Here is a 26,249-nt window from a genome sequence, read left to right on the forward strand (position 1 = left end):
ATTTCAGCATCCTCATCTCCTTTAAACTTAGTTTATCTATATGATGCTTCTTCACTGCCCAACATTCTGCACCATACATCATAGCTGGTCATATGACAATCCTATAAAATTTTCCTTTAAGTTTTAAAGGAATACATCGTTCACACAATACTCCAGTCGCACCTCACCACTTCATCCATCCTATTTTAATTCTTTGGGAGACATCATCCTTTATATCGCTTTCCTTATTTACAATAAGAGCCCATATATCTGAAATACTCGCTTTGACGTATCTCCTTATCATCAATGTTGATCATCTTTGTAACTGTCCTAGTGCGGCTAAAACATGCTGTTGATGACACGAACAGATAAGCAAATATGGCACTCTACTAATGACATGAGTAGATAATAATAATAATCTTCAAATATCTCAGAAATAATCTCCAATCTCCCCCTCACGTGTAGCACTACATGTGGACAAATAATGAAGGGGAGTATAATAAGCAAAACTGCTAAAACAGAATCAATTCAAGGCACATTCACCAAATTAGCAGGTTACCAAGAACCGCAGAAAAATGGATCTGATGACCAAGAAAATAGAAGCAATCTCCCATAAACACATCATACTTTACCACTGTACAGTCCACAAAGGGATGAAACCATAAGCAACATAACAAAGATAATAAAACCCAAAAGAGGGTAGCCATAAGAAGTAAACCACAACAACCATACATCTCAGCAGAAAATCAGAAAGGGTAAACCGCAGGGAATAACATCATGAAACAGGGAGACAATAAGGCACCACATCATCTACAAGTCAGTGCAGAAGAGCAGCAACAGCAGAACACAATCAAACAGAAACCGCAGGGAATATCCGTAGGACAAAATAGATCCACACAGGAGCGGTAGCAGCAGGATTACCAATCGCAAGAGATAATATCTAGCAAGAATATTTCATGCGCAAGAAACCCTAATTTTCATATTGGGAAAAGAATCTACACGCTCTTCATCTTCAAAAAAGTGGACCCCACACACTCCGTCCTCAGAAGGAAAAAATAGCCTTATGTACGATTCGCAACCCAGCCCTCCCATTCACCCCAATTAGTACACGGGTGTTGGAGGAAACCCTTGCCCTTTCATATTTCAACAACTAGGGTTTCAAATATATTTTTTCTTCTTCTTTATGGCTCTAATATGATGTACCAAATCAAATATAACTAACCATAATCTATGAAGAAGAAGAGGAGGAGAAAAAGAAGTAGAATAGAAGAGGAGTAAGAACAAGAGAACCAAGAAAGAGAGAGACATTAATGTAGTCCTAGATAGGTATAAGACCCACTAGGAAGTAGGAACCAGTACCACAGGATCTGCTATGAACAGGCGGTCCGATTAGCGAAAAATATGGAATTAGGTCAAAATTAGGGTTAGGGTTTGAAGGTATGGTTTTATTAGGCAGGTATAGGGGAGTCTATCAGTATTGGTTCAGTGATGTTTTGATGAGCGGAAGTGTGTAAACTTGAATTAACAGCAAATTAGGTGTAGTGTTTCTGATTTTTAAATAAAGAAAATTGAAGGAATCTAGGGTTTAGGATGAAGGGATTGGAACCAGGTTTGGATCAAGTGTTCCCTAGAGGGAATGGAGCACTCGGCCAGCTTGGGGTGATGTTCTGATGGTTAGGATGGGCTGGGCTGGGCAGAAATTAGGGTTTATGGGGTTTTAATGGAAGTGGGGTTTTCTAGAGTTTGAATGGCTTTGGATCGAGTTTCCCAATATGGCAGAGGAGTAATCGATCCAAATATGACAGGTTTTGGCAGGCTGGTTAGGTCGGTGGAGATTTTAGATTATTGGAAATTGAAAATAGAAAAGGGGGAAAGCTAGGGTTTGGGGCAGTAGAGGATTAGAAACAGAATTGGGGAATGGGGAATATTTCATACTAACTTGTAATGGCAGAATGTAATCGGCAGCAGCTTGTTGAGGGAGGAACTTGAACTTGAAACTAGAACTTGAAGAGAACCACTTGGGCTTCACACTGCAGAGTGTCAATTGGATCGGACTCCAATCCCACCAACGACCCACCCGGGCTTCACAACGCAAGGTGTGGATTGGATCACACACCAATCCCACCTTGCTTTGATCACACACAAAGCATATGTTCAGGAGAAGAGAAGTTGCAGCAGCTTCCAAGAGAGAAAATTCATAAACAATGAGGTAAAGAGGAGCCCCACGGTTTGCCTTTATTCATAATGGCCAAAGGCCTAAATTCCTCTGCAGCCTAGGAATAATAAATCCCCGGCTGAGTCTAAATACAAAACCCTCCCTCTATATTCGTGTAGAGGTGTGGGCCCTAAAATATGACTTAAGTTAAAAAGATTTTATCCTAAAAGAATATTCTAAAATCACTTAAATTGAACCAATGATTCAACCGGTTCAATTTAAAACACTAAAACATGAAAATAAATTAAGTATAGGGCTAATCCCGTATGCAACTTATGTACCCATATATTAGGCACATTAAAGTGGCCTATTACATAGAAAACCCATGGGATCAAAGGCCCAACATGTCCATAACCCAACCCTAGACTTATTTCTGGGGAAAGAAACCCAATTTGATGATAAAACTACATCAGAGATCAGCTAGGAAGAAAAAAGTGATGCATTCAAGAATGGCTGCTGCCAAGATCGATTCGGTAGAGAATAGGGATAGGAATGATGAAGATTGGTGGTGGTAATGATGAAGATGGTTACCTTACTTGGTGAATTCGGTAGGTGTAGTTGATGATGAATGGAGCTTGATAATATACAAAAAACAAATAAGATAAGTGTAGACAACTAAAGTCCCACTATTGTCTCGGCTAGGAGTCCCACCTAGGCCACAATTTAGGAGTCCCACCCAAGCAAGCTTGATAAACTCACAAGCACTCTCAAGAGAAAAGACAGTCTTGTTTCCAAAATCTGGAATTTCAGCAGCAGCTTTCCACGAATTCTATTTATTTAGGGGAACAGGAGGCTTAATAGTCTCTTGGATTACATCCAAATGAATTAAAAGACTGTTGGAACTCCAAAACTAAATGGAATTTCCCAACACCTAGAAACCAAACCCCATAAAACATTAACTACTACTTTCAAACTTCAAACTAGGAAATTTAAAAGGCAATTACTACACGTAGGAACTTTACCCTATACATAGAAAACAATACCCAAAAAACCTAGGAACAATAAACAAGAAACTAGTTACAGGAAATCATAAATTATTCTAGGAAGCTGAAAAGTCACTTGACTTTGTTGACTTGTGGGCCCAGAACTTGGCAGTCCCAAGGATCCACAATTGGACTGGCTGGACCATAAAAATAAATCAGTCCATGTTTGAACCGTGCTTGAACTTGGGCTGGACTGTGGGCTTGGGCTGAGCCTTTTTTTATGGGCTGGCTGCTGGATCTAAAGGATGCCCTTCATCAAAAAGAGGTCCACTGTTTTGCTTGTTTATCCAACCATGAGCAATAGCATGTATTACAAAATAATAATAAACCCAAATCTGTTACAATGACACTAATTCCCTTGCTTTATCACTTAACTTAAACACCACCACACTTACTAAACAACACCATAGCTCGTAAACATAAACAAGGGTATTAGTGTCACCACTAATACTAGCACAACCATGCAACTAAACGTCACCACAACTTCAACAGTAATATTGCCAAGGCAACTACCCACTTAGACAATCTCAAGCTCCAAATAATTTGGATGTTTGGATCTGCCAAACCAGCCCTCCATATGGCATTATGGGAAAAAAAGTCTATGTAACAGCTAGACTGGAAGTACACAGCATCACTAAGCAAAATCTTTAAAAAAAATATAAAAAAGGGATGTACCCAGTGCACGGGGCTCCTGCCACTGCGGGGTCTGGGGAGGGTCATAATGTCACAGCCTTAACCCCACTTTGCGAAGAGGCTGTTTCCAGAGACTCGAACCCGTGACCACTCATTCACAATGGAGCAACCTTACCTAAGCAATATCTATGGTCTAATAAAATTACCACGCTGGAAAAGATAAAAGGTCATAAAGAAAATGTCATCCAATAAACATTAAAATTGTCAAATAAAAAATTTAGACCAACTAATACCAAATGTATGAGGTCAGCACAGAAATCAATACCGTCTCAAAATCCACATCTGAGGGAAACTGAATACTCCTCCCCCCAGAAGACAAAGTACGAGAGCTAGTCCTCAATCGCCCATTTCTTGTAGACCTAGGTTGTTGAGCACGATTTGTTGTCCGAACTGAACGGTTCCGGAAAGGTCGAGACGGATGTTGTCTATACAAATGGGACATTGATGGGTCTCTCTGCATAAAACAAGAATCAAATTAGTCTATAGGAATAGGTTATACAAAAATCCTAACAACAACAACAAACTAAGCCTTATCCCATCTAAATGGGGTCGGCTACATGGATCTTTGCACATCAAAGTAAGGCAACAGAAGAAATGAAGACACAAGAGATGAGAAGTGCGGAAAAAAAAACGAAAGAGAAATGAAAGTAAGAGGAAATAGGCCCAGCCCAAGAAGTCAAGGAAACCTCAGCTATATGGGGTCGGCAACATGGATCTTTGCCCTCCAAACGGCTCTATCTGAGGTCATACTTGGTACAAGACCCAGACTACGCATGTCATTCCTCACATCCTCTCCTACGGTCATTTTCGGCTTGCCCTTAGGTCTTTTAGCTCCTTCAATCAGAATCAGATCACTCCTCCGTACTGGAGCATCCTCAGACCTCTGTTGAACACGGCCATACCACCTCAAACAACATTCTCGCAACTTGTCATTGATCGGGGCAACTCCCAAATCAGCTCTAATACGATCATTCCTTACTTTATCCTTCAAAGTCTTTCCGCACATCTATCTTAACATCCTCATCTCTGCTACACATAGCTTCTCTATATGACATTTCTTAACTGCCCAACATTCCACCCCAATAAAAAAATCCTATAATCTAAAAATAACAAAATAATGGGAAATGTTTCTTACACAGTCCGTTTAGAGAGCCTTCTTTGAACGGCCCTAAAAATATGACATGTGGCAGGTTAGCTGGATCTCAAATTTGTGGCTATATTGTCTACATCACCAATGACTCATTTAGCAGGTTTCAGCCTAAAAGCATTACACCACATGACACTATCAACATTTCAATCTTGGTCAATATTTGGATGGTAAGGGAAAAGAGTGATTATATGGTGGACCATATAACTGATTTTGCAATTGAAATAGTTGCCCAATTCAAATGGTCATTTATCTATCGAACAGTCGGAATCACCACATCAGCCCCCACTGATTTCATCATATGATTTAACAGCTTAAAATGCACAATAGAAAATCAACTAGATGGTGACCATATATTTGACATAAGCCACAAAATCTAACATGTAGACTAACCAGGGGGAGCTCTAACTATCCAATGGTTGAATCATCAAGATCAGCAAGTCACCTGGCTCTAAAATGGTGGCCATTTAGAGAAGCCTCTCTAAACAGGGTCGTGCAAAGAAATTTTCCCTATAATAATGATAACGGTGGATAATGATGATGATTATAGCAATATGATTAGAAAAATGATCATTCAACCGCAGAAGATATTTTAAGCACTGTCATTTCATGGGTAAATGCCAACTTACAGGATGTGGTGCACGTAGATTCCCATGATAAGATGCATGCTGGGCATCCTCCTCCTGCTGTAGTGTTCGGGCAATATTTGCATCCAACTGTGGATAGGCAGATAAAATAAATCAAGCATCCAGTCAGCATATAAAGTAAGAACAAATCAACAGTTTAACATAGAACATGATCACTAAATATGGAGAACAACAAACCTCTCCAACAGCTCCTGGCAACTCATAAAAGAATTGTTCTTGTAGTTGACGAGCCAATATCTCATCAGCTTCCACTTGTCTTGCCCTAGTCTCTGAGTCATTATCAACCAATTGACTAATATCTACAGAGTTACCACCTCTTGTTTCAGGTGAAAACTCATCAATCACTATAACTGAACCTGAGTTGCCATGGCGATTAGTATTTCTTCTTCTAGTGGATCTAGCATTGAGAGGTTCCCCAGATGACAAGAGATGAGCAATGCTTGAATCATCAGGAGTTAAAGTAGAGCATTCACCAATATTACTGCGAGTTGAGCCCTGTTTCTTCTGCCTTTTCACTAGCTTGTTTGCTCGACGTTGTTGTCCATTAACTCTGTCTGACTCCGACAGAACACTAGAAGATGATTGCACTAAAAGCAAATTAGGATTATGCTGAAGAGAGTACCGATCAGTAATTTCAACACCCACATGATCCCCACTTTCTATTCTGTTGACATGTCTCTGATCATTTCTGGATGGGCTCACAACCTCATCAAATGGTGGTGCAGATGGTATTCTGCTGACATGTCTCTGACCATTTCTGGAAGGGCCCACAACCTGATCAAATGGTGGTGCAGATGGTATTCTGTTGACATGTCTCTGATCATTTCTGGAAGGGCCCACAACCTCATCAAATGGTGGTGCAGATGGCATTTTGGAACGACTACGAGTGCTTCTCCAACCACCAATACCTTCAAAGCATCTGAAAGCACCACCACTGCCATCTCTGATTGCAATAATATCCTCTTCCATATGAGTTAGAGAATCTCTGCAAAAACATATCATGCGTCAGGACAGCTAGGAAGTGTAAAGTTGGTAAGGAAAGCAAATGTGAATTAATCCATCACAACCATCAGCCGTCATAGTTCAGGATATTTAAAAAGAAAACCATCTAGAAGGAGTAAACAACAGAAAGTCTACGAATCCAATGACCCATCAAATTATATGCTGCCAGTGTTCAGACTTCAGAAGACAGTTAAAGCAGTCTAGAGGTACATAATACTGCATTTACACCCATGGTTTAAGGTATTGGTACGTATCGTATCGATATCGGTCGGTATCGATACAGTACATGCCGATACGTCTCTTTTTTTTTAAATGGACTTTCTCGGATTGTATCGAAATGTATCGGCTGATACGATACGATACAACAGGACCGATACCTATCGATACCATTGATACGTCCGGTAAAGGGTTCTGTGAATCTGTGGATGGTTTAATATGTATCGATACGTATCGGCCGATATGGCTCGATACATCTTGATACATATCGATACCATCAATACATTCCATAAAAAGCCCTTTTCACTCACAGACTCGATACAGCTCCTATTCTAATGGAAAAATGTCAATCAATAGTCTAAAATCTGTGAACAAGTGCCTAGCGCACTAGGTAGATTGTGGTGCGCAAAAACCCATGGCTACCAGGAGGTCTTGGATTCAAGCCTCCTGGTTCACACCTTCCCTCCCCCATGCCTATCAAACACAAAATTACCTTTCAAAAAAAAGAAAAAAAATCTTGCATTTAATCTTGGTTTTTCACACTTTTGGACTCAAAAACGAATCAAGGAGTGCTACAACATCATCCAATACTCTTCATGGATATAGATGATTACAACATGTAAGAAACCTCATCTTCTATAACAATTTCAATTTAATGCATTTGTTTGGTTATACATTATTCTCCATTTTAGTGTTTATGCATAATACTTGTTATATATTGCTTATTTATATTATTTTTTGTTCCAAAAGTGTATTTCCATGTGTATCTTGACCATTTAGTTCAATGTGTTTTTGTAGTGTTCGACGTATCTCGATCATGGTTAAACCTTATCATTTCAACCACGCAAGATTTCTCGTGAGTGGGCTCGCATCTCGTCTTACGAAGGTCAGCGAAGGGGCTTTGTGGGCTCTTGTTTTTCCTCTCCCTTACCCGGTCGGGGGCAGCTCACATAGCTTTTCCCTATAGGTTTTCCTCAAAACTTTTTAAAGATATGATTTGTGGTGATATTTTATATTAACAGGAGGGCTATCCTCACAAAAATTTTTTCATGTTTTTTTTTTTTTTGTTTTAGATGGGGCAAGGCGTTTCCTTATTCACCGGACTGGAGTGGGGTGCCTCGGCCACTTTGTCTTTATCCCTCCCCTGCCATTGCCCCCGGCACATCTCTTCTTCACTGGGCTCTGGTAGGTTACCTGAGGGTTTTTCTGTGAGGCCGGACCATCTTTCCTTCTTGGTGGAGTTGATCACATTATTAATATCCGATACAATATGATACGATACATCTCTTAAAATCACCCGACCCGATACGATCATTGATACATTAAACCTCGATTTAAAGTATCGGTATCGGGTATCGTATCGGTCGGGCGATTTTAAGAGACGTATCGTCGTATCGTATCATATCGGAGATATATATCGATCGGTGCAAAAACGCATGAAAATGATCAAAATACACATGAAAATATACTTTTGGACACAAAAAACAATATAAACAAGCAATATATGTCATGTATCGAGCATATACACTAAGAATTGTGAATAATGTATAACCAGACAAGTGCGGCACTTTGAAATTGTTATAAAAGATGAGATTTCTTACATACAGAGTCGGGGTGGATCAAACTCATGTCTGTAAGGGTCTTCAAGAATAAGAGCAATTAGGATGATGTTGTGTACTGACTGAACATAGGCACAATATTGACCCTTAAGAAGCCATTTTCGATTTTGGGTGAAAATGGTAGATTTGAGTTCAAATCTTTGCAAATGTATACAAAGCATGCATCTAATAGTTAGTTGAACCTATTCTCCTTGAATCATAGCAAAAAAAAAAGAACTAAAATGCAAGAATTGAAGCAAAAGATCAAGCTTTTTGAGAAAAACCTACCTTTCCCTTCAAGTGTTGAGTATGTCTTGTATTCCAAGGATTCGAGTGCAATGTGGATCTGACCCGACCTGACATATTTTGTGGCGCAACCCGAAGGGAGAAAAAGTTGAGATTTAGTTCGTGAAGCGGAGGGCTGGGCCGATAGACGGCCCAACCCGTAGCAAGCGAACAAATCTCTTTGGGGGGGTTTGGGTTCATGTTTGGTGTATAATATGAAAAAAGGCATGTGTATCGGTACGTATCGATTCATTTAAAAACCCAAACAAACAGTAATATTAGTACATATCGAGTGTATCGATATTCGATAAGTATCAACCATATCGTATTGTATCGATACGTATCGGTCAATACATCGATACATTTGATACAATTCATTTTTTTTTTTTAAAAAGACGTCTCGATAATGATAAGTATCGGCCGATACAATACGGACCGATACTTTAAACCATGCTTTAAACCTTATTTACACCCATCAAATTGCATGTTTTACATAAATTACTAAGACATGGGTACTATACAATAACACAATTAGACAAATATCCATTCGGGTGCCCAAATATGTCTCTCAAACACATAAAAGAAGCTTCCAAGATGACTCATTCGTACTGTCTCAAAGAAATACAAGTCCTATTATTATCTATGCTCTGTAGAGTGGCTATCTAGAGATTTGCATAAGATGTACTAATTTGCAGAATAAAATGTTCATGCAAGTATTATGCAGACATACCAGTAGACTTGTCCAAAAACCAAATCGATTTCATAAATTTTTATTTTCATCCAAACGTTAACCTTTCTGATTCAATGTCAAGATATATCCTTCACATTGATTAGACCAACCCTAACCCTAATTTGACTAAATTCTAAAACTTTCCTAGCCAAATTATCATTTCTCTCTTTCAATTCTTGATATATTAGACAAAGACACACAAGCCATGTGTTTAAGGAAGTTTCATTGCTAGCCTCCTAAGTTTGTATCCCCCCATTAAGGTTGTGATGCAAACGTGACAATATGGAAGTTGTAGATAGGAGTTAATCTTGAAAATAATCTCTCTAGTAGCGGCCTAAATGTTGGCTTATCTCTTGCGTTATTCTCCCTTCTCTCTCTCTTATTCAGTTCTTCCTGGGCAGTTACTTAAATAAACCTCCTTGTACTTCCATTTTTGCTTTTTTATAAAATTTCTTCTCCAATTTAAAAAAAAAAAAAAAAACTTATAATATATGCAAAAAATATATGACCTTGAAGGTAAGGGATAACAAGGAGATTGCAGAAGAGTGTTGATGTGATCCTCGGTTCGAAAACCTAATTTGAGATCACAATGGGCCCACCCAAGTGCCTAAATAGGTCATTATGTAATGGGAGTGGCAATCTGATAGTTAACCAGAATTTTCAAGGGGCAACTTGGTAGGTAAAAATTTAAAGGATATAAAGGGGTTTATGATTATAGATCAGGGGTAATCTTGGAAGCAATACAAAATAAGGATAGATATAGGTTGGATGAGAACTGAGAAGTAAAGGGGAGGGATAATAATAGAAAGAGAAGAATATGGTGATGACTAAAATACTGTCACCACTCTTCTTCCCAACAATATCGTACTAGCGATTCAATCAGTTTGCTATCAGATGTTGGAACTCACACTATAGAGCTCGATTCAACCAGAAACTTCAGCCATGGATTGGTAGCGCACAGGCCTCTTAAGAGTGGGCAACATCAGTTCCAGAAACCAAGGTCGACTTGAATATAAAGGGGATGAAATTATTTCTAGAGGCGAAGTAAGAAACAGGTCACTAGTTTAATTTGATTCTCGCAACAGGGCAAGTCTTAGGGTCAGAAACTATAAGACTAAGGTCATCTATGGAAGGACAATCCACGCTCAAAATATGACGAAGAAAGGAGGAGGGGTGAGGGAGATCAATATACACTTGCTGGGTTGCAAATCACGATAGAACAGAACTGATATACCAATAACAGTGTAGCATGAAGAAAAGTGGAAGATGGAAGAAGAAAGAACAAGGAAGGAGAAAAACATAAGTACAGAAGAAGAGTGGAAATACCAGTACAAGCACTCACAGCTCTTGGCAGCAACCAACGAGAAATCTCATTCTCTATTCAAATCAGTCCATCAATGGGTAAAGGCTTGCATAAATAAAAAAACAGAAACAAAGACTCTACATCTAATACTAAAACGAGAAAGGAATTGAACTATACCTTCTATGTAACCTACTCAAAGTAAAACATAGTAAATAAAAGAATAAAGATTACAAAATAAATCCTAGCAACCCTTGTTGGTCCAAATACCTGGATTAGGCTGGTTCTGTCTGGGCTTGGGTTTCCAAATCTAGTCGTGTCAGTCCAACCACTCTGGTGCTACTGCATCAACTCCCTTCCTTTGAAAATAACTCAACTCCGTCAAGTTTGGACAAGAAACAAAGATAAAATCTAAGTTAACTTGCTGGAGGAAAAAAGAATCAGCTACCTTTTTGAGCTTCACCTCAGGGAGGTCCTTAGCAGGAAGAAGCTTCATGTCTTTGTTGTTGTTATTAAAAAAGTATACATCCGCATACCCACAATGTTGTGCCTTCTTATCAAACAACCACGGTCAGCCAAGAGGAATGTGACACACCTTCAAAGGGAGGACGCCATATTGTACCATATCCACGAACTGACGAACCCACCAATAAATATGTGAACAAACAAGTAATACCTGTTAATAATCTTGAGATTGGTGTTGTCCACCCATGCAACCTTGTATGAAGTGAGGTGTGGCTCTATCATCAAGCCCAACTTGCGAAAGTCTTCAGAGACGATATTGGTGCAACTACCTCCATCAATCATGCTACATAATTAGTCGTTGCACTTCAGTTGGAACGAGAAGATACTGTTGCGGCATCAGTCTTCATCCTCAGAGACCTTGTGAGTGGTCAAAATATGACAAAGAACCTAAAAAGATTGTTGCTCCCAATCACTGTCATTGTCATTGTCCTCACCAGGACACATTTGCCTCTAAATAAACTATCTCAAGATTCCGTTGCTCTTCTAGGGCAAGAGGTATAAAAGAATCCTAGTCAATGTAGGCCACCAAACAGCATAGACACTGAACAATGATATGCTCATACCCTTTTACATGAAGCACTAAATGGCAACCTTTAGCATCACAAAAGGTCTGTCAGAACCACGACCTTGAGGTGGAGGGTAAGGACGATTCGGCAATGAGAATGCCATAGAGGAACCACTAACTTGTGAACTTCTCCGATTAAGAAGGTTGTTGGCTTAGGCTATCACTGCGAGAGAAAGTGTCTGTAAAAGTCTTCCGAGTGTAGGACCTCTTTAGACTTTCTTCCACTTGATATGCGACTTTACTGCATCCTCCATCGTAGGTAGTCAACTGGATGCTATTGTAACATTGATCTGAGGATCCAAAGCCATTGTGAAACTGTGCCACCAATACTTCCTTATCCCACTCAAAATCAAATTGAGTGGCAAAATCTGGCTACATACTCCACAAGCTTGTTGTCCTATCTCAACTGTGCAAATTTGAAGTGAATGCGGTTTTAGTGGTCGATAAGCAGGAATATCTGGTTCATTGCTTCGCCGCCTCGAATTTGATTCTGCTGCTGGTATTTGATCCATTAAATTCGTGTTGTGCCCTTTAGTTTAGCCTCTGCAAATAGAATCTTTCTGGCCTCAGTCAACCCATTCCATTGGAAAAATGTCTCGAAACTAAGGACCCAGTCGAGGTACTGATCTGGGTGGAAATCGAGGACATCCAACCTCGCTGCCTGTTTGGCTCTCTAAAGATAATCATCATTCTGAACAGCTCCATATGGTGGTGGTGGTTGAAAAATAGAGTTGGAAGAATCCCCACCAGAAGTAGAACTTTCCCTTATCAGAAGCTGCCAACTTGTCAGTGGGCTTGCAAGGATGCCATCATTGTTTGAAGGGAATTAACAGTGGTGTTGAGGGTGTCAACACGATCTGAAAGAGAAGCAATATCCGCCAGGTTTCCTCCCTATAGGAATTGCGCTGTTGAATAACCTCACTATTGGCCACCATGATTCAGGGTATGGAGGAGGATATTCAGCTCCGATAGCAATTGATGCAATCCCAGGTTCAAAAACTTCGTGTGGGATTTCTATGGGCCCACCCAAGCACATAAATAGGCCATATAATGGGAGTAGAAATTTGGTGATTAACCAGAATTTTGAAGGGGCTACTTGGTAGTTAAAAGTGAAAAGGATATAACGGGGTTTAGGATTTATAGACCAAGGGTAACCTTGGAAGCCACACAAAATAAAATTAAAGGTTGGATAAAAAGTAAAGGGGAAGGGTAATAATGTAAAGAAAAGAATATGGTGATCTACAATACTGTCACTCTTCTTCTCACAATATCGTACTGGTGGTACAATCAGTTTGCTATCAGATGTTAGAACTCACCCTGTAAATCTCAATTCAACCTGAAACTTCAGCCATTGATTGATAGCACGAGAACTTCTTCAGATTTTGCAAGATCGGTTCCAGAAACCAAGGTTGACTTGGATAAAAAGGGGCTGAAATTATTTCTAGCGGCAAGGTGATAAACAGTTCACTAATGTAATTTGGTTCTTGCAACAGAGTAAGTCTTAGGGTATGAAAATATAGAGCTAAGGTCACCTATGGAGGACAATCCATGCCCAAAATATGAGGAAGTAAGGAGGGGTGAGGGAGATCAATATACACTTGCTGGACTGTAAGTCACATTAGAACAGCACTGATATACCAGTAGCAGTACAACACAAAGAAAAGAGGAAGATGGAAGAAGAAACAAAAAGGAAGGAGACAAATCTAAGAACAGAAGAAGAGAGCAAACAGCAGTACAAGCACTCACAGCTCTGGGCAGCAACCAACGAATAATCTCATTTCTCTATTCAAATCTGTCCATTGATGATTAAAAAAAAAAAAAGAAACAAAGACTCCATATCTAACACTAACACTAAAATGGAATTGACCTCCAGCTCCTACATAACCTACTCAAATAAATAACTCTCCCTCTCCCTCTCCCTCTTCCACAAGCCCTTACAAAAACATCACTTGAACCACTCAAGAAAAGTTTGTGGGTGACTAGAAGTATTAATGAAACTGAAGCTGTTGGCAGAATCGTGGGCTAGAAAAGAGAGAATGAGAGAATAATTGCTTGTATTAATTGATAGGTAAGCCCCTCTATTTATAATAGAAGGAAAAGTTACAAGAGACTAAAATAGGTGATGTGGTGACTAAAACCCACATAGCCGACTTACACTTAATAACATAAAAACTACCCCAAAAGGACCAGAATACCCCCACGGTATTCTGGAGTACATATTCCAACACTCCCCCTCAAGCTGGATTATACAAATAATTAAAGAAAGAAAATCCAGCTTGAACTAAAAAAAAAAAGAACTCCATAATAATGCTAACACTCCCTCTCAAGTTAGCGCATACAAGGTACTAATGCCTAACTTGAACAAAATGGGGAAAAAAAAGTTATAGCAGAATCCAACTTCAAGACGAATGCAACTCCCAAATAAACCTTCAAGAACTTGAAAAAATAGATCTTCAAAACTTGGGCCGACTTGATCAGCAAACCGGGACTGGAAAGTCTTCCAAAAAGGCGGCTTTCACCAATCTTCTATTGCTGTCCAGTGATGAATCTCTGAATGATAATCTTGAAGATAAGTAACTAGGGTAGCGAGCAGATGAATCAAGCAGCAGAAAAGATCAAGCAGTGGAAAAAATCAACCCAACTGTAGAACCTCATATAGGCAGGCACTAACCAAACATCTTCAGTACTTTAATACCAATCTCCCCCTTACGGCAAACTCACCCCAATAACCAAGTAGATACCTATTAGCAATGGTGAAAACTCTAATCTTCTATGTTTTGCACCAAGTGTTCCTGCAAGTTCTGCTTTCTGCAATGGCTACAGTATACTGTACATAATCCCCCCCTCACGTGTATTACACGTGGACATAACAGAGATGATGTAAGTGATAGGGCAAAAACATAATATTCCGGAATTTTCCAATAGGTGCCAAGGGTAATGGAAAGAGAAGAAATAGCCACTTAGAGAATACCATAAACTTCCAAGGTGGTTATGGGTATATGCCAAAGGTATGGTTTGGGAGGTGGTGAAGTGAAAAGAAGCAGTGGGATAATGAACCATGAACAAGGCAACACAATAATTTACAACCTTCTTTCAATCGATCAAACTAATTCCAAAATGCCAATCTCCAATGATCAGATCTGAATTATAAAAAACAGGTCTAATTTGTAGAAGGAGAAGGCACCATTCTGCAAAAACTTGAGCGATCTTCACTCAAGGAAGTACCAGTGTGCAAAATTCCAAACTATAAACTCCCACATGCTAAATAGAACTGACGAAGATATTTGGACAGCAATGGACATAAGAAGCTTCAACAAAAAACTTGGATCAGATCTGAATAAGTGAACAATGCTAGGATCAAGCTCTCAAAGTGAGCCAAATATGAACCAAAAAAGCTTCACATAACTAAATAGGTTCGTAGTTGCAACCAATAACCTTGGAACACACTGTTGTAATCCCAAATAAGCTGATCTCCAGGGTAGTAGATTCGAGTTTTCAATAATGAAAGAAATTCAATCTCCAATAGTAGGATACTCAGTCTCAATAATAGGGCAGCAGTAGTCCACATAAAGGCAGCAGTAACATATCAAGAGAAAAGAGGAAACGAACACCATAGGTTAATTAGGAGAAAGGGACATCAACAGGTACTTTAAAGGCAACAAACATCAGGCATAGGTAAAGGTCATAATCAACAACAATAACAACAACATAGCTATCCCAACTAAATGGGGTCGGCTACATGGATTCTTGCTCTCCAATCAGCTCCATTTGAATTTTGAAGTCATACAAGATACAAGACTTAAGCTATGCATATATTTTTCTCAAAGCTTCACATAGGGTTATTGTAGGCCTGTCCCTAACTCTTTAGTTCCTTCAATCTTAATCAAATCACTCCTCCGAATTGGAGCATTTCAAGGCCTATGTTGAACATGGCCATACCACCTCAAACGACTCTCTTATAGTTTACCATGTATCGGAGCTACTCCCGACTCAACTCTAATATGGTCATTCCTTACTTTATCCTTCCTAGTTTTCTCACACAGCCATCTTAACATCCTCATCTCCGCTACACTTACTTTATCTGTATGACGATTCTTAATTACCCAACATTTCGCGCCATATATCATAGCCGATCGTATGGCAGTTTAATAAAATTTTCCTTTAAGCTTTAAAGAAATATGTTGATCACACAGTACTGCGGACACGCCTCTCTACTTCATCCATCCTTTTTTAATTCTCTAGGAAACATCATCCTCTATATCGCCTTCTTCATTACAATAGAGCCCAGAAATTAAAAATAATCACTCTGAGGAATCTCCCTCTCCTCAAAATTCACCACCTCCATAACCATCCTAGTGAAGTTAAAGTTACACACCAGATCCTCCGACTTTGTTCTAACTAACTTAAGACCTTTTGATTCCAAGGTCATAATCGAGCAGCTGAAACTATTGACTAATGAGGAGATCGAGGAATGGCGTACTTGATAGATTTAGAAATAGAGACGAGATATTAAGAGGATTAAATTCCCCTCCAATCACCAAGAGAATATCCGTTGGATGGTGGACAGGCACCACAATGCAACATAAAATGTTGCCGCTAATAAGAAGTATCGATTAGGATTCAGGACAATGTAGCATTTCATTTCCTAGACTGGTAAGATAAGGTATTACAGGGCCTAGGATAAAAAAACATATAAAATAAAACTAAGTTGCTGCACATTTAAAAAAACATATAAAGGAAAGATGAGGATCTGTAACTTTGGCCCCTACGCAAAGGTATAACCCCCCCCCCTTTTATCGGTCCTTAAGTCCCCACCCCTTGCTCCATCTTTATTCACAAAACTGCCACCCCTTCTACCTACCCCCCCCCCCCCCTCCACGTGGTCTCCAACACGTGATCCCTTTCCCCCTCCCAATTCCTATGATTTAACCTCCTCAGCCCACTCACACCCTTTTATTGGCCCATCTTCACGGCCCATTTCCCCTTCCATCTCCCTAACCACCTCTCAGCCCATTCCCTTGGCCCACTCGAACCCTCCTTCACAGCCCAAATCCTTCTTTACATACAACCTACCCATCATCCAACCCCCAGCCCATCTCTACCAAAAATCCTACCCTAAACCACTTCCCTTTCCCTTCTCCTCCAACCCAGCCCTCTCCCGTTCCACTTTGGAACCCCTTATCTCTCCTTTTGATCCCACCCACCACCACCCCCTTCTGTCCCCACCACTGTCCCCCCCCTCCCCTACCTAGCTCGCCTTATCCGCTAAATTTCACCCCTTTCTTCCCAGGGTAGCGTTACCCCTCCCCTCTCGTCGGCCCTTTATGCGCAACCCGATGGTCACCTATGCCCGCAAGCAACGTAAGAGAACCCCTCCCAGGATCGAGCTGCCTCCTTCTCCTTAGGTCCCATGTTGTCTGGTTTTATTTGGAATGTCCATGGCCTCAACTCCTTGGCCAAGCATCTTGAGCTCCACTCCTTCATCAAATCCTCCAACTCCTCCTTCTGTGGTCTCCTTGAGACACGTGTTCTCCAGGAAAACGCTTCCCGCATTGCTGCCTCCATCGCCCCCTCCTGGTCTTTCCTGTCTAATTACACTCACTCGCCTTCTGGTCGAATTTCGATTCTCTGGGATCCATCCAAACTCCACGTCTCCCTCTCTCACTCCTCTTCCCAATTTGTTCACCTTTGCCTCACGTTTCACAATTCCCCCTCCCCCTTCTTTATCACTGTGGTTTATGCTTTCAACCAGGCCTCTGACCGCCTCTCCCTCTGGGCTGACCTCTTACTCCTTAAGCCCGGTTTGGACTCCCTTCCTTGGGGAATCGGAGGGGACTTCAATGTTGTTCGCTCTCAACTTGAAAAACAAGGCGGCAGGCCCATTGATCTCTCGGTGGTTGACCCCTTCAACGATTGCATAGAGGATCTTGGCCTTGAGGATCTCAGGTGGTCAGGTTCCCCCCTTACATGGCATAACTATCGTGTTGGTCCTAATCGCATAGCCTGCAAGCTTGACCGTTTTCTTCCGGTCTCTCCTCACTCTCTCCCTCTGGTTGCCCTAGCTCGCAAGCTTACTAGCTTAGAAATACCAAATCTGCCCTCCGAAGGTGGAACCTCTCCACCTTTGGTAATATCCCCTCCAGGCTCTCTTGCTGCCGTTTTGATCTTTCTCTGATCCAATGCTCCAGTCCGACCTTCTAAACCCGGCTTATGTTGTTGATGAGAAGCGTCTTTCCGAAGAGCTCTCCTCTCTCACTCTTGCAGAGGAAAGCTTTCTTCGTCAGAAATCTCAATCCAAATGGCTGGAACTTGGTGATTCAAATTCTGCTTACTTCCACCGTTCTCTTAAAGCTAGGCAGAACTCGAACTCCATCACCCTCCTCATCGCTTCTGATGGAGCCACTCTCTCTACTCCCTCTGAAATCAAAGAAGCTGCCTCCTCTTTCTTCTCCACCCTTTTCAACCCCTCCCTCCCTCCCCCTTCCCCTATTCCCTCAACTCTCATCGATAAGACTATCCCCCCCTCCCTCTTCAACTCCCTCATTGCCATCCCCTCCGATGACGAAATTTCTCAGGCTATCCTTTCCCATAAGTCAAACAAGGCCCCGGACCCTGATGGCTTCAGTATGGGCTTCTTCCTCCGCTGCTGGGACTCCTTTAAAGGAGAGGTTTTCAAAGCCATCCGCAACATCTTTTTCAAGCCTAGTCAGCTTGCTTAGATCAACCAAACCTTCATCTGCCTTATCCCTAAAAAGGACGGGGCTTCTTCTCTGTCTGACTTTCGACCCATCTCCCTTTGTAATCTCATTTATAAGTTCATTGCCAAGATTCTTGCCAATCGGATCAAGGCGGTCATTCCCTCCCTTGTTAGTCCCAATCAGTCGGCCTTCATCTCCGGCCGGAGCATTGCGGATAACATCATCCTCTGCTCGAAGATCGTCAGTGGCTTTGACCGCAAATCTCACTCCCCGGCGACCCTTTTAAAAATTGATCTCCACAAAGCTTTTGACTCCATTCGTTGGGATTTCATCTGTGATGTGCTCTCCCTCATGGGCCTCCCTCCTGTCTTCATTCGCTGGATTTATGCCTGTATCTCCTCCCCCTCCTTCTCTGTCCTGGTTAATGGTTCTCCCGTTGGCTTTTTCCGATCCAAAATCGGAATCCGCCAAGGCTGCCCCCTCTCCCCTTTCCTCTTCTCCCTTGCCCTAGAAGTCCTCTCCAGAAGTCTCCAAACCAAGACCGATCTACACCTCATCTCCCCTCGTTCAAAATGTAAGCACATCAACCTCTCCCATCTGGCCTTCGCTGATGATCTGATGATATTCTCTAAGGCGTCCCATTCCTCCATCTCGGCAATCATGGACTCGCTCCATCTCTTTGAATCTCTCTCCAGCCTCCGTGTCAATCTCCTCAAATCCAAAATCTTTCTCTCTGGTATCTCGGACTCTGCTAAAGAATCCCTCTGCCTCTTAACAGGGTTCTCCATCGACTCTCTTCCTGTCATCTACCTTGGCCTTTCCCTTATTCCTGCCAGACTCTCGAGCCACCATTGCACTCTTATGCTCGACAACATTCGCAAGCGTCTCCAGCTATGGAAAGGCAAGCTTCTTTCTTACGTTGGTAGACTTGAATGTATCCGTTCGGTCCTGCAAGCTACCTACATCTACTGGACCGGCATTTTCTGCATCCCTAAGTCCACCATCAAGGCCATTGAGCGCATCTCCTGCGCCTTCCTTTGGAAAGGTAATGACAATCCCAGATTTCTCCACCTAGTCAGCTGGAAATCTATCTGTCTCCCCAAATCTGAGGGTGGTCTTGACCTCCGCCACATTCGTGACTTTAACACGACAGGCATCCTTAAGCGCCTCTAGAGAATCTCTTCCCGCCAGGATTCTATCTGGGTTTCTTGGGTCTACTCTTATCTCCTCAAATCTGACTCCATCTGGACTGTCCCCATCCATGCTGACTCCTCTTGGATTTGGCGCAAGATCCTCTCCCTCCACCCTCTGGCCCTCCGTGGTATCTCCTCCTCCATCGTTGATGGTAACTCCACCTCTCTCTGGCTTGATCCTTGGCACCCCTTAGGTATCCTCTATAATCTTCTTGGTCCTAGAGCCATCTACTCCTCTGGCCTCCCCAAGACCGCCCCGGTCTCATCCCTCATCTCCTCTGGTTCCTGGACCCCCAACCCCTCCCTCAACCCAAACATCATCTCTCAAATCTGGGCAACCCTTCCCCCGTTGTTGCAAAACTCCTCCCCTCGTGCGGATAAGGTCATCTGGCTTCCCTCCCCATCTGGTATCTTCTCCTCCTCTTCTGCTTGGAACTTCTCCAAAGACCCTAGACCCGCTGTCCCCTGGCACAACCTAGTCTGGTTCAAAGTCCACATCCTCCGCCATAGCCTAACTGTTTGGAGAGCCCTCAGACTTTGCCTGCCTACCCAAGTCTTCCTTATTCACCACACCATCCCAGCTCTACCCTCTTGCAACCTTTGCTGGATTGGCCGTAAAGATATCCCTCACCTCTTCTTTGACTACCCTTTTACCTCCACCATTTGGAAAAAAGCCCTATCCTCCATCTGGCCGCGTAGCAGAAGGATCAGGTGTTTTGATCGTAAATGGCTTTGGTTGCTCAAAACCTTTGCTAGGAACTCCATTTGTGACACTATAGGGAAGCTGGTCTTTAGCACCACTATTCACCATATCTGGATGGAGAGGAATCTCAGGAGATGGACTTCCAACTCTAGATCTTTCGATGTGATTTGGAAAGCCATCTCCTTTGATGTGTCCTCCAAGCTCAATTGTATCCGTCATAGGCCCTTCTTGGACACCCCTAGAAACAGACATATTTTGACTTCTTGGGGTCTTGATAATGGCCTTTTGCGGTGAGGATCGCCCCCCCCTTCTTTTTTCTTTTTCTGTTTCTCTCTCCTCTCCCCTATTCTTTTCTTTCCCTCTTGTACATTGGTTCTTTGGTTCTTTTCCCTGCCCGCTCCTGGGGTTCGGTAATATACTTATTTACCAAAAAAATATGAGGATCTGTTGAATTTATATTAATTCAAATATGGAAACTTGTGAATGAGGAGACAAGGCTGATGAAACTGACAAATGAAAAAGATAAGAAAACATAAAGATTTAAAATGAAAGAGCACTTCTGTTATTAAGAAAGATAGAGAGAATTTAGGGGACCAGAGCTATCTTAGAATTAACTCCATGAAGGTAGTTCAGAGAAAGGTTCAAGATCTATAGTGAATTTATGACCAAACAAGGAAGGGGCGGAGAACATAAATAGAAGTATGGTGGAAGCATTTCCTTCAATCCAGCAAAATGGAAAGGCAAAACGACTGCTTAGTTGCGATGCAATATCATAATCCAGATCTTAGAAGTCGCCACAGGAAAGAAATCCCCTATATCTCAAAATCCAGGACACAATCAACAAACCAAAGAGCATTCCACAAAATTTTGCTGTCAAACGAAGCATTGAGTGCTACGCATGTGTATGCATGGTAACTAGGAGAGTCCTTACAGTTTAGCAATCAATTAAAGAGAAAGAGATGCTAATAGAGCAAAAGAGAGTCTTAAATGCTGATGAGGAGTTCACTACCTACTCGGCAACTGCATGCCTTCCACATCATGCTCTTTTGTTGGATTTGAATCTCTCATTACCCCTTTTCCTTTAACTATGTCAACCCGGTTGCTTTCAGAATCATGGCGAACAATGTTTATTTGACATGATGGAGCCTCCGCATTGGTGATCACTCCACCAACATCAGCCTGTTCAACATCCACAGAACTTTTACAATGGTTCTCAGCAGTTTGTTTAGCCCTTGTGATATTAAATGGAGAGATACACCCATTGCGTACAAGCCTTTTTTGCCCTGTTCTCCTAGATGACATAATAGGCTGCACAGATTCTAACATCATCTCTCTGGTATTTGGTTGAGAATCATTGATCGGATAAAAACTTTTCATGTGATCTGAAGCCACAGTTGTAATAGTACATGTATCATCTATTTTTGTTTTCCCTTTGCAGCCATTGCTGAGTGCTTTTGAAGAATTTGCAACAGTATGTAAAGAAGAAAAACCATTGACTGGTATTGAGCCTCTTCGAGCCTCTTCAGCCATAAAATCCTTTAATTCGCCACATGCCCTTTCAGGTATTCCTGTATGCTCATGCCGTCCAATCAAATTCAGAACACCATTCTTATTTATGCAAGCAGAATGTCTAGAAGGAATTTCAGTGCACAAGCCTTTTCCTCTATCTAGGTTAATATTACCTGTAACCATCTTCCTTCTTGTATTTCTACCATTAATTTTCGGGCTTGACAAATCAATCAGTTTTCTATTACTTCCATCTTGAATTCCAACATCAGGAGCTAATACTTCAGCAATGCCAGAACAATCAGCACCAAGTCGAGCTCTATCACCTCCATGACCGTAAGAATTAGAAGGCACATGAACTGAATGTTTAGGCTGTGCAGAAGGTTCAGACTCCAGCCTGGGATTATGGTGTGCCAACCCCTTGAAGAGATGAGCCTTGAAAACAGAAGTGTTATCTAATGAGTTAACAATTGGTGAACTCCCTTGCTTAATTCCATTACGAATGGTTAGTTCTTCCCGCTGAGGATAAAATCTTTTGCTGTTTCCATTTCCTGTGATCGGCTTGCTACGGCCCCATAGTCCATTGGGAACCCCTCTACTCAGCAACTCAGAATCTTTAGAACTACCAGCTACAGATGAAGTAATTTCCTTTTCAACACCTCCCCTCCTATTCTTGCGGATAGTCAATCTATCGGGAGTGTCAGGGACATCCACGACTGAATCAATGTCCATATCCTCCATATTCTGAAAATGTTACTTTAAAAAAAGAAAAAAAAAAAAAAATGAAGAAGAGAGAAAAAGAACAAAATAGAAGAACCATTAGATTGAAATCGAATTTCAACTATCCGAAGAGAAACTAACAGAAATCTGAACCACCTCATCATCAGCTTTCTCAGGAAAACTAACATATTAAGATATAAAAGTAATCCATAGATCTGCTAAGAAAAACAGTGACCTCGAAGTTACCAAATAATAAAATCCAGAAAATAACATATGGAAAATAATAAGATTGTTGATCGGAAATTACAGTAAAAAAATTTAATGGATACAAAGTAAAAATAATTGAGTACCCAGAAGAAAAAAACACAAAGACCTCTTTCTCCGTCTTTCGATGGGGAGTTTGATTCATCATAGAGATGTTCATAAAAAGGATTTTTATTTCATTGAATCAATGATTGAGAAAATCGACGAAAATAATAAAAATATTAACAGAAGTGCATTTTCATTTTAAATGTTCTGTTTCTCCAAACAAAAATGGTAGAAACGAAAAAATATTTTAGAAAAATACAAAAGAGGTGTGTCGGAAACCGATACCAATTAAATCCAGGCAAAAAGAACAGGCAGATATCTCAATAATATTTTCAGATGAAAAGATAAACAGATCCTAAGAAAGCTGATGAGATAACACCAAAGGGAAGAATAGAGAAAGAAAAGATTACCTCCTTTAGTTCTTCGGTGAGATCTAACAATGCCAGAAACCTCGAAGTAGAACTAATGATGGTCGCATCCAAAGCGGATGGAGCCATACATTATACTAGACGATCGATCTCCTTCCTGTGTTCTTTGAACCCTCTTACGTCTTCCTTCACCAGGGCAGAAACACGTCTGCAGTTACAGGTGCGGAAGCTTAATTGGATGGGCTCATGGTATTACATTGTACCCTTTCTCTCTATCCATCAGATGCCGAATCAGCGTACCGCATGTTATAGATTGCTGAGATATGAAACCCAAAACTGGTTAATCAACCAATCCCAATTCCCAATGGGGCTAACGACAGGAGGGAGACCCTAGTACCCTACGGTTGTGTTTTGAAGGATAGGAATGGATAGAAAAGAAAAGGGTACATTACACATAACACATCATCCCCTGATTTTCAAACGAAACTCAGATCATCCCCTGATTTTTTGAAAAAACTCAAATTATCTACTCTACAGTAACAGTATTAATTAATCTGATGTTAGTTATTGGTGTAAAATGATTATTTTACCTTTTTACTAAAACATTAGAATTAAATTTACAATACTACCTTTCAAAATCTGTCAAGGATAATTTAGGAATTTAAATTTATTTAACTAGCTAACATCATCATTTAACAGCATAAAACTAACGGTAGAGACTAATTTGTCATTTTGGGGTCTAAACCAATGGGTGGTTTGAGTTTTTTAAAAAACCAAGGGATGATCCGAGTTTTGTTTGAAAACCAAAGGGTGACATGTAATTTACCCAAAAGAAAATAAATAATTACTTAATATGTTTGGATGTTAAGAAAAGATAAAAAAATTCAAAAAAAATTTGAATTTGAAGAGAGAGATATATACAAATCAAGGGAGAATGATGAAACGAATGAATTTGATAACAAAAAACCACAAATCCGAGCAATTGAATCACAAAAATAGCAGACAACACTCCTAACTTTTCATCAAACCTAATGCAACACCTAAGTAATGTAGACACGATAGGTAGAGCGAGAGTATGATTCAAGAGACAGATTGATTATGGTAGGCTGGTAGCTAATCAACATGGATATAATGAGCCTAGAAGTGCAGACGAAGAGCAAAAGGCCCCATTTCTTATTTCACCGATTGAGGATTGCCTTGTAAATCTCGAGATGTAGTAGAAATTTTTTTGCTTTTGAAACATAGTTGTCTTTTAGGCAATGCATCTCTCATGTTTGATGAAATTGTGCAAAGGAATTAAGGAACCACAGTTGCAAATTTTATTTTACATATAGCTTACCAAACCTATTTCTCATTCTATAATTCATTATATGTTTAGTGGTAAGTAGTAACTGAGCGATTATTAATTATGTCACATAACTTATTCTCCAAAATGATATCTCATAAATTGGTCAAAATACAAATAGAAATTATACTGAAGAGAGCTTAATTGCGATAAGCTGACGACAATTACTTTTTTCTAATTGCCCATTGGAAATTTACATAATTATCCATGGAAAAAAGAATGATGCTTGGTCGCACGCCCCTACATCTAGACACAGGAGGTGGCAAAATGACCATCCCACCCCCATGTAGGATGCTTGGGCACGTGCCCCCATTGACCCTCATACTAACGCAGGGCCACATGATCAAGCATCATCCTCTCTCCCATTTTCCATGTACTTACTTCTTTGATGACCATCTACTCCACTTTTAATGTTCCTCATGTCCTTCCTAGCAGCAATTTCATCCTCGGAATTCTTTTCGTAGAGAGATGATTCATTTGACTCGGGGGACGATTTATATTTGAAGTTCAACGCTGAGTTATCCATATATCATGGTTAAATAGAGAATCTCTACATCTACTCCCATTGGATTGCATTAGGGAGGGGTGATTTTAAATTCATCAATAGGGATGAGAGCGTAATGATAACCCAATAGTCTAATCACATGGTCACCTCACCAACAAGAGATTTCTTCTCCATCCGTCAAGAAAAACTTGGCTCTTAAATTCATATTGAAGGTTTCATGGTGTGAAGTTTCAAATGCCCCAAAATACATGACATGATGTTGTTACCCTAAGATCATCGATGTTCTTCCATCTCCAACCAACTCCACTTGGCCTTGGAAACATATTAAAGATCTACCATATATCTTGGACTCATATAATGATGTTAGATTTCAGGAACAGGAGATAGGTTTTGTATAGCAATAGCTTCTAACTTGGCACGTCATGCGCAAACCAAGAACACTGTTTATACCCCTTTATACTAATTAAATATAACTTTTTTTTTTTTCATAAAAAAAAAAAATTAAAATTACATGACATGAGATGAAGAGGGCTAGTTTCACACTTGGGTTTTATATGGCTGGAGAAGAGATCAAAGAGGGAGAAGATGGGTCATGGTTTTGTAAAGATTCTGATAACTTTTACGTTTCTTTATATGTTGGACTATGGTTGGTGGTGGTGTCATTGTTGTCAACATAATCACTTGTAGTTAAGCTACATAGTTGAGCAACATACCCATACCACATAATGAATGACAGTGATATAGTTTGTTGGTACAATGTAGAAATTGACAGTGGGAACCAGTGGTCGTATAGATATGTATAGGGTTATGACAGCATTTCTAAAGGTTGTGGCAGTGTATTGCTTGAGTTAGCATAGTTGGATTCGTCAGACATAGGTTGGATAGCTTATTGAAGTTTTTAGGCATGTGTGGTAGTCTTCGGAGGCATTTGGTAATGTTTGACAAAAGCAAGAAACAACGAGATTTTAGTTCATGTCAGTTTTCGAAAGTGCATTATAGGAGCACATGGAATGGGTA

At 40.7% G+C, this 26,249-nt stretch overlaps 1 protein-coding gene across 4 annotated transcripts in view; it reads right to left on the bottom strand.

Annotated features, from left to right (window-relative positions):
* The window catches only part of LOC122656181 (E3 ubiquitin-protein ligase RNF6-like), a 42,261-nt gene extending 18,693 nt beyond the window's left edge, over positions 1-23,568 (bottom strand). Inside the window, exons 1-6 of one of the 4 annotated variants that reach the window (XM_043850643.1) lie at positions 23,425-23,568; positions 21,489-22,729; positions 6,508-6,649; positions 5,842-6,369; positions 5,647-5,733; positions 4,136-4,324 (exon numbers count right to left, since the gene is read on the bottom strand). In XM_043850643.1, coding sequence (XP_043706578.1) covers positions 4,136-4,324; positions 5,647-5,733; positions 5,842-6,369; positions 6,508-6,649; positions 21,489-22,729; positions 23,425-23,511 — 2,274 coding nt within the window. In that variant the 5' untranslated portion in view covers positions 23,512-23,568. Of the gene's footprint in view, positions 1-4,135; positions 4,325-5,646; positions 5,734-5,841; positions 6,370-6,507; positions 6,650-21,488; positions 22,742-22,861; positions 22,932-23,424 lie in introns of those variants that run through there. The other 3 variants (XM_043850644.1, XM_043850646.1, XM_043850645.1) reach the window with 3 other exon arrangements.
* Positions 23,569-26,249: the final 2,681 nt, after the last annotated feature.

The sequence above is a fragment of the Telopea speciosissima genome, chromosome 3 (assembly GCF_018873765.1).
Source record: "Telopea speciosissima isolate NSW1024214 ecotype Mountain lineage chromosome 3, Tspe_v1, whole genome shotgun sequence".
NCBI classification, from domain to species: Eukaryota; Viridiplantae; Streptophyta; class Magnoliopsida; order Proteales; family Proteaceae; genus Telopea; species Telopea speciosissima.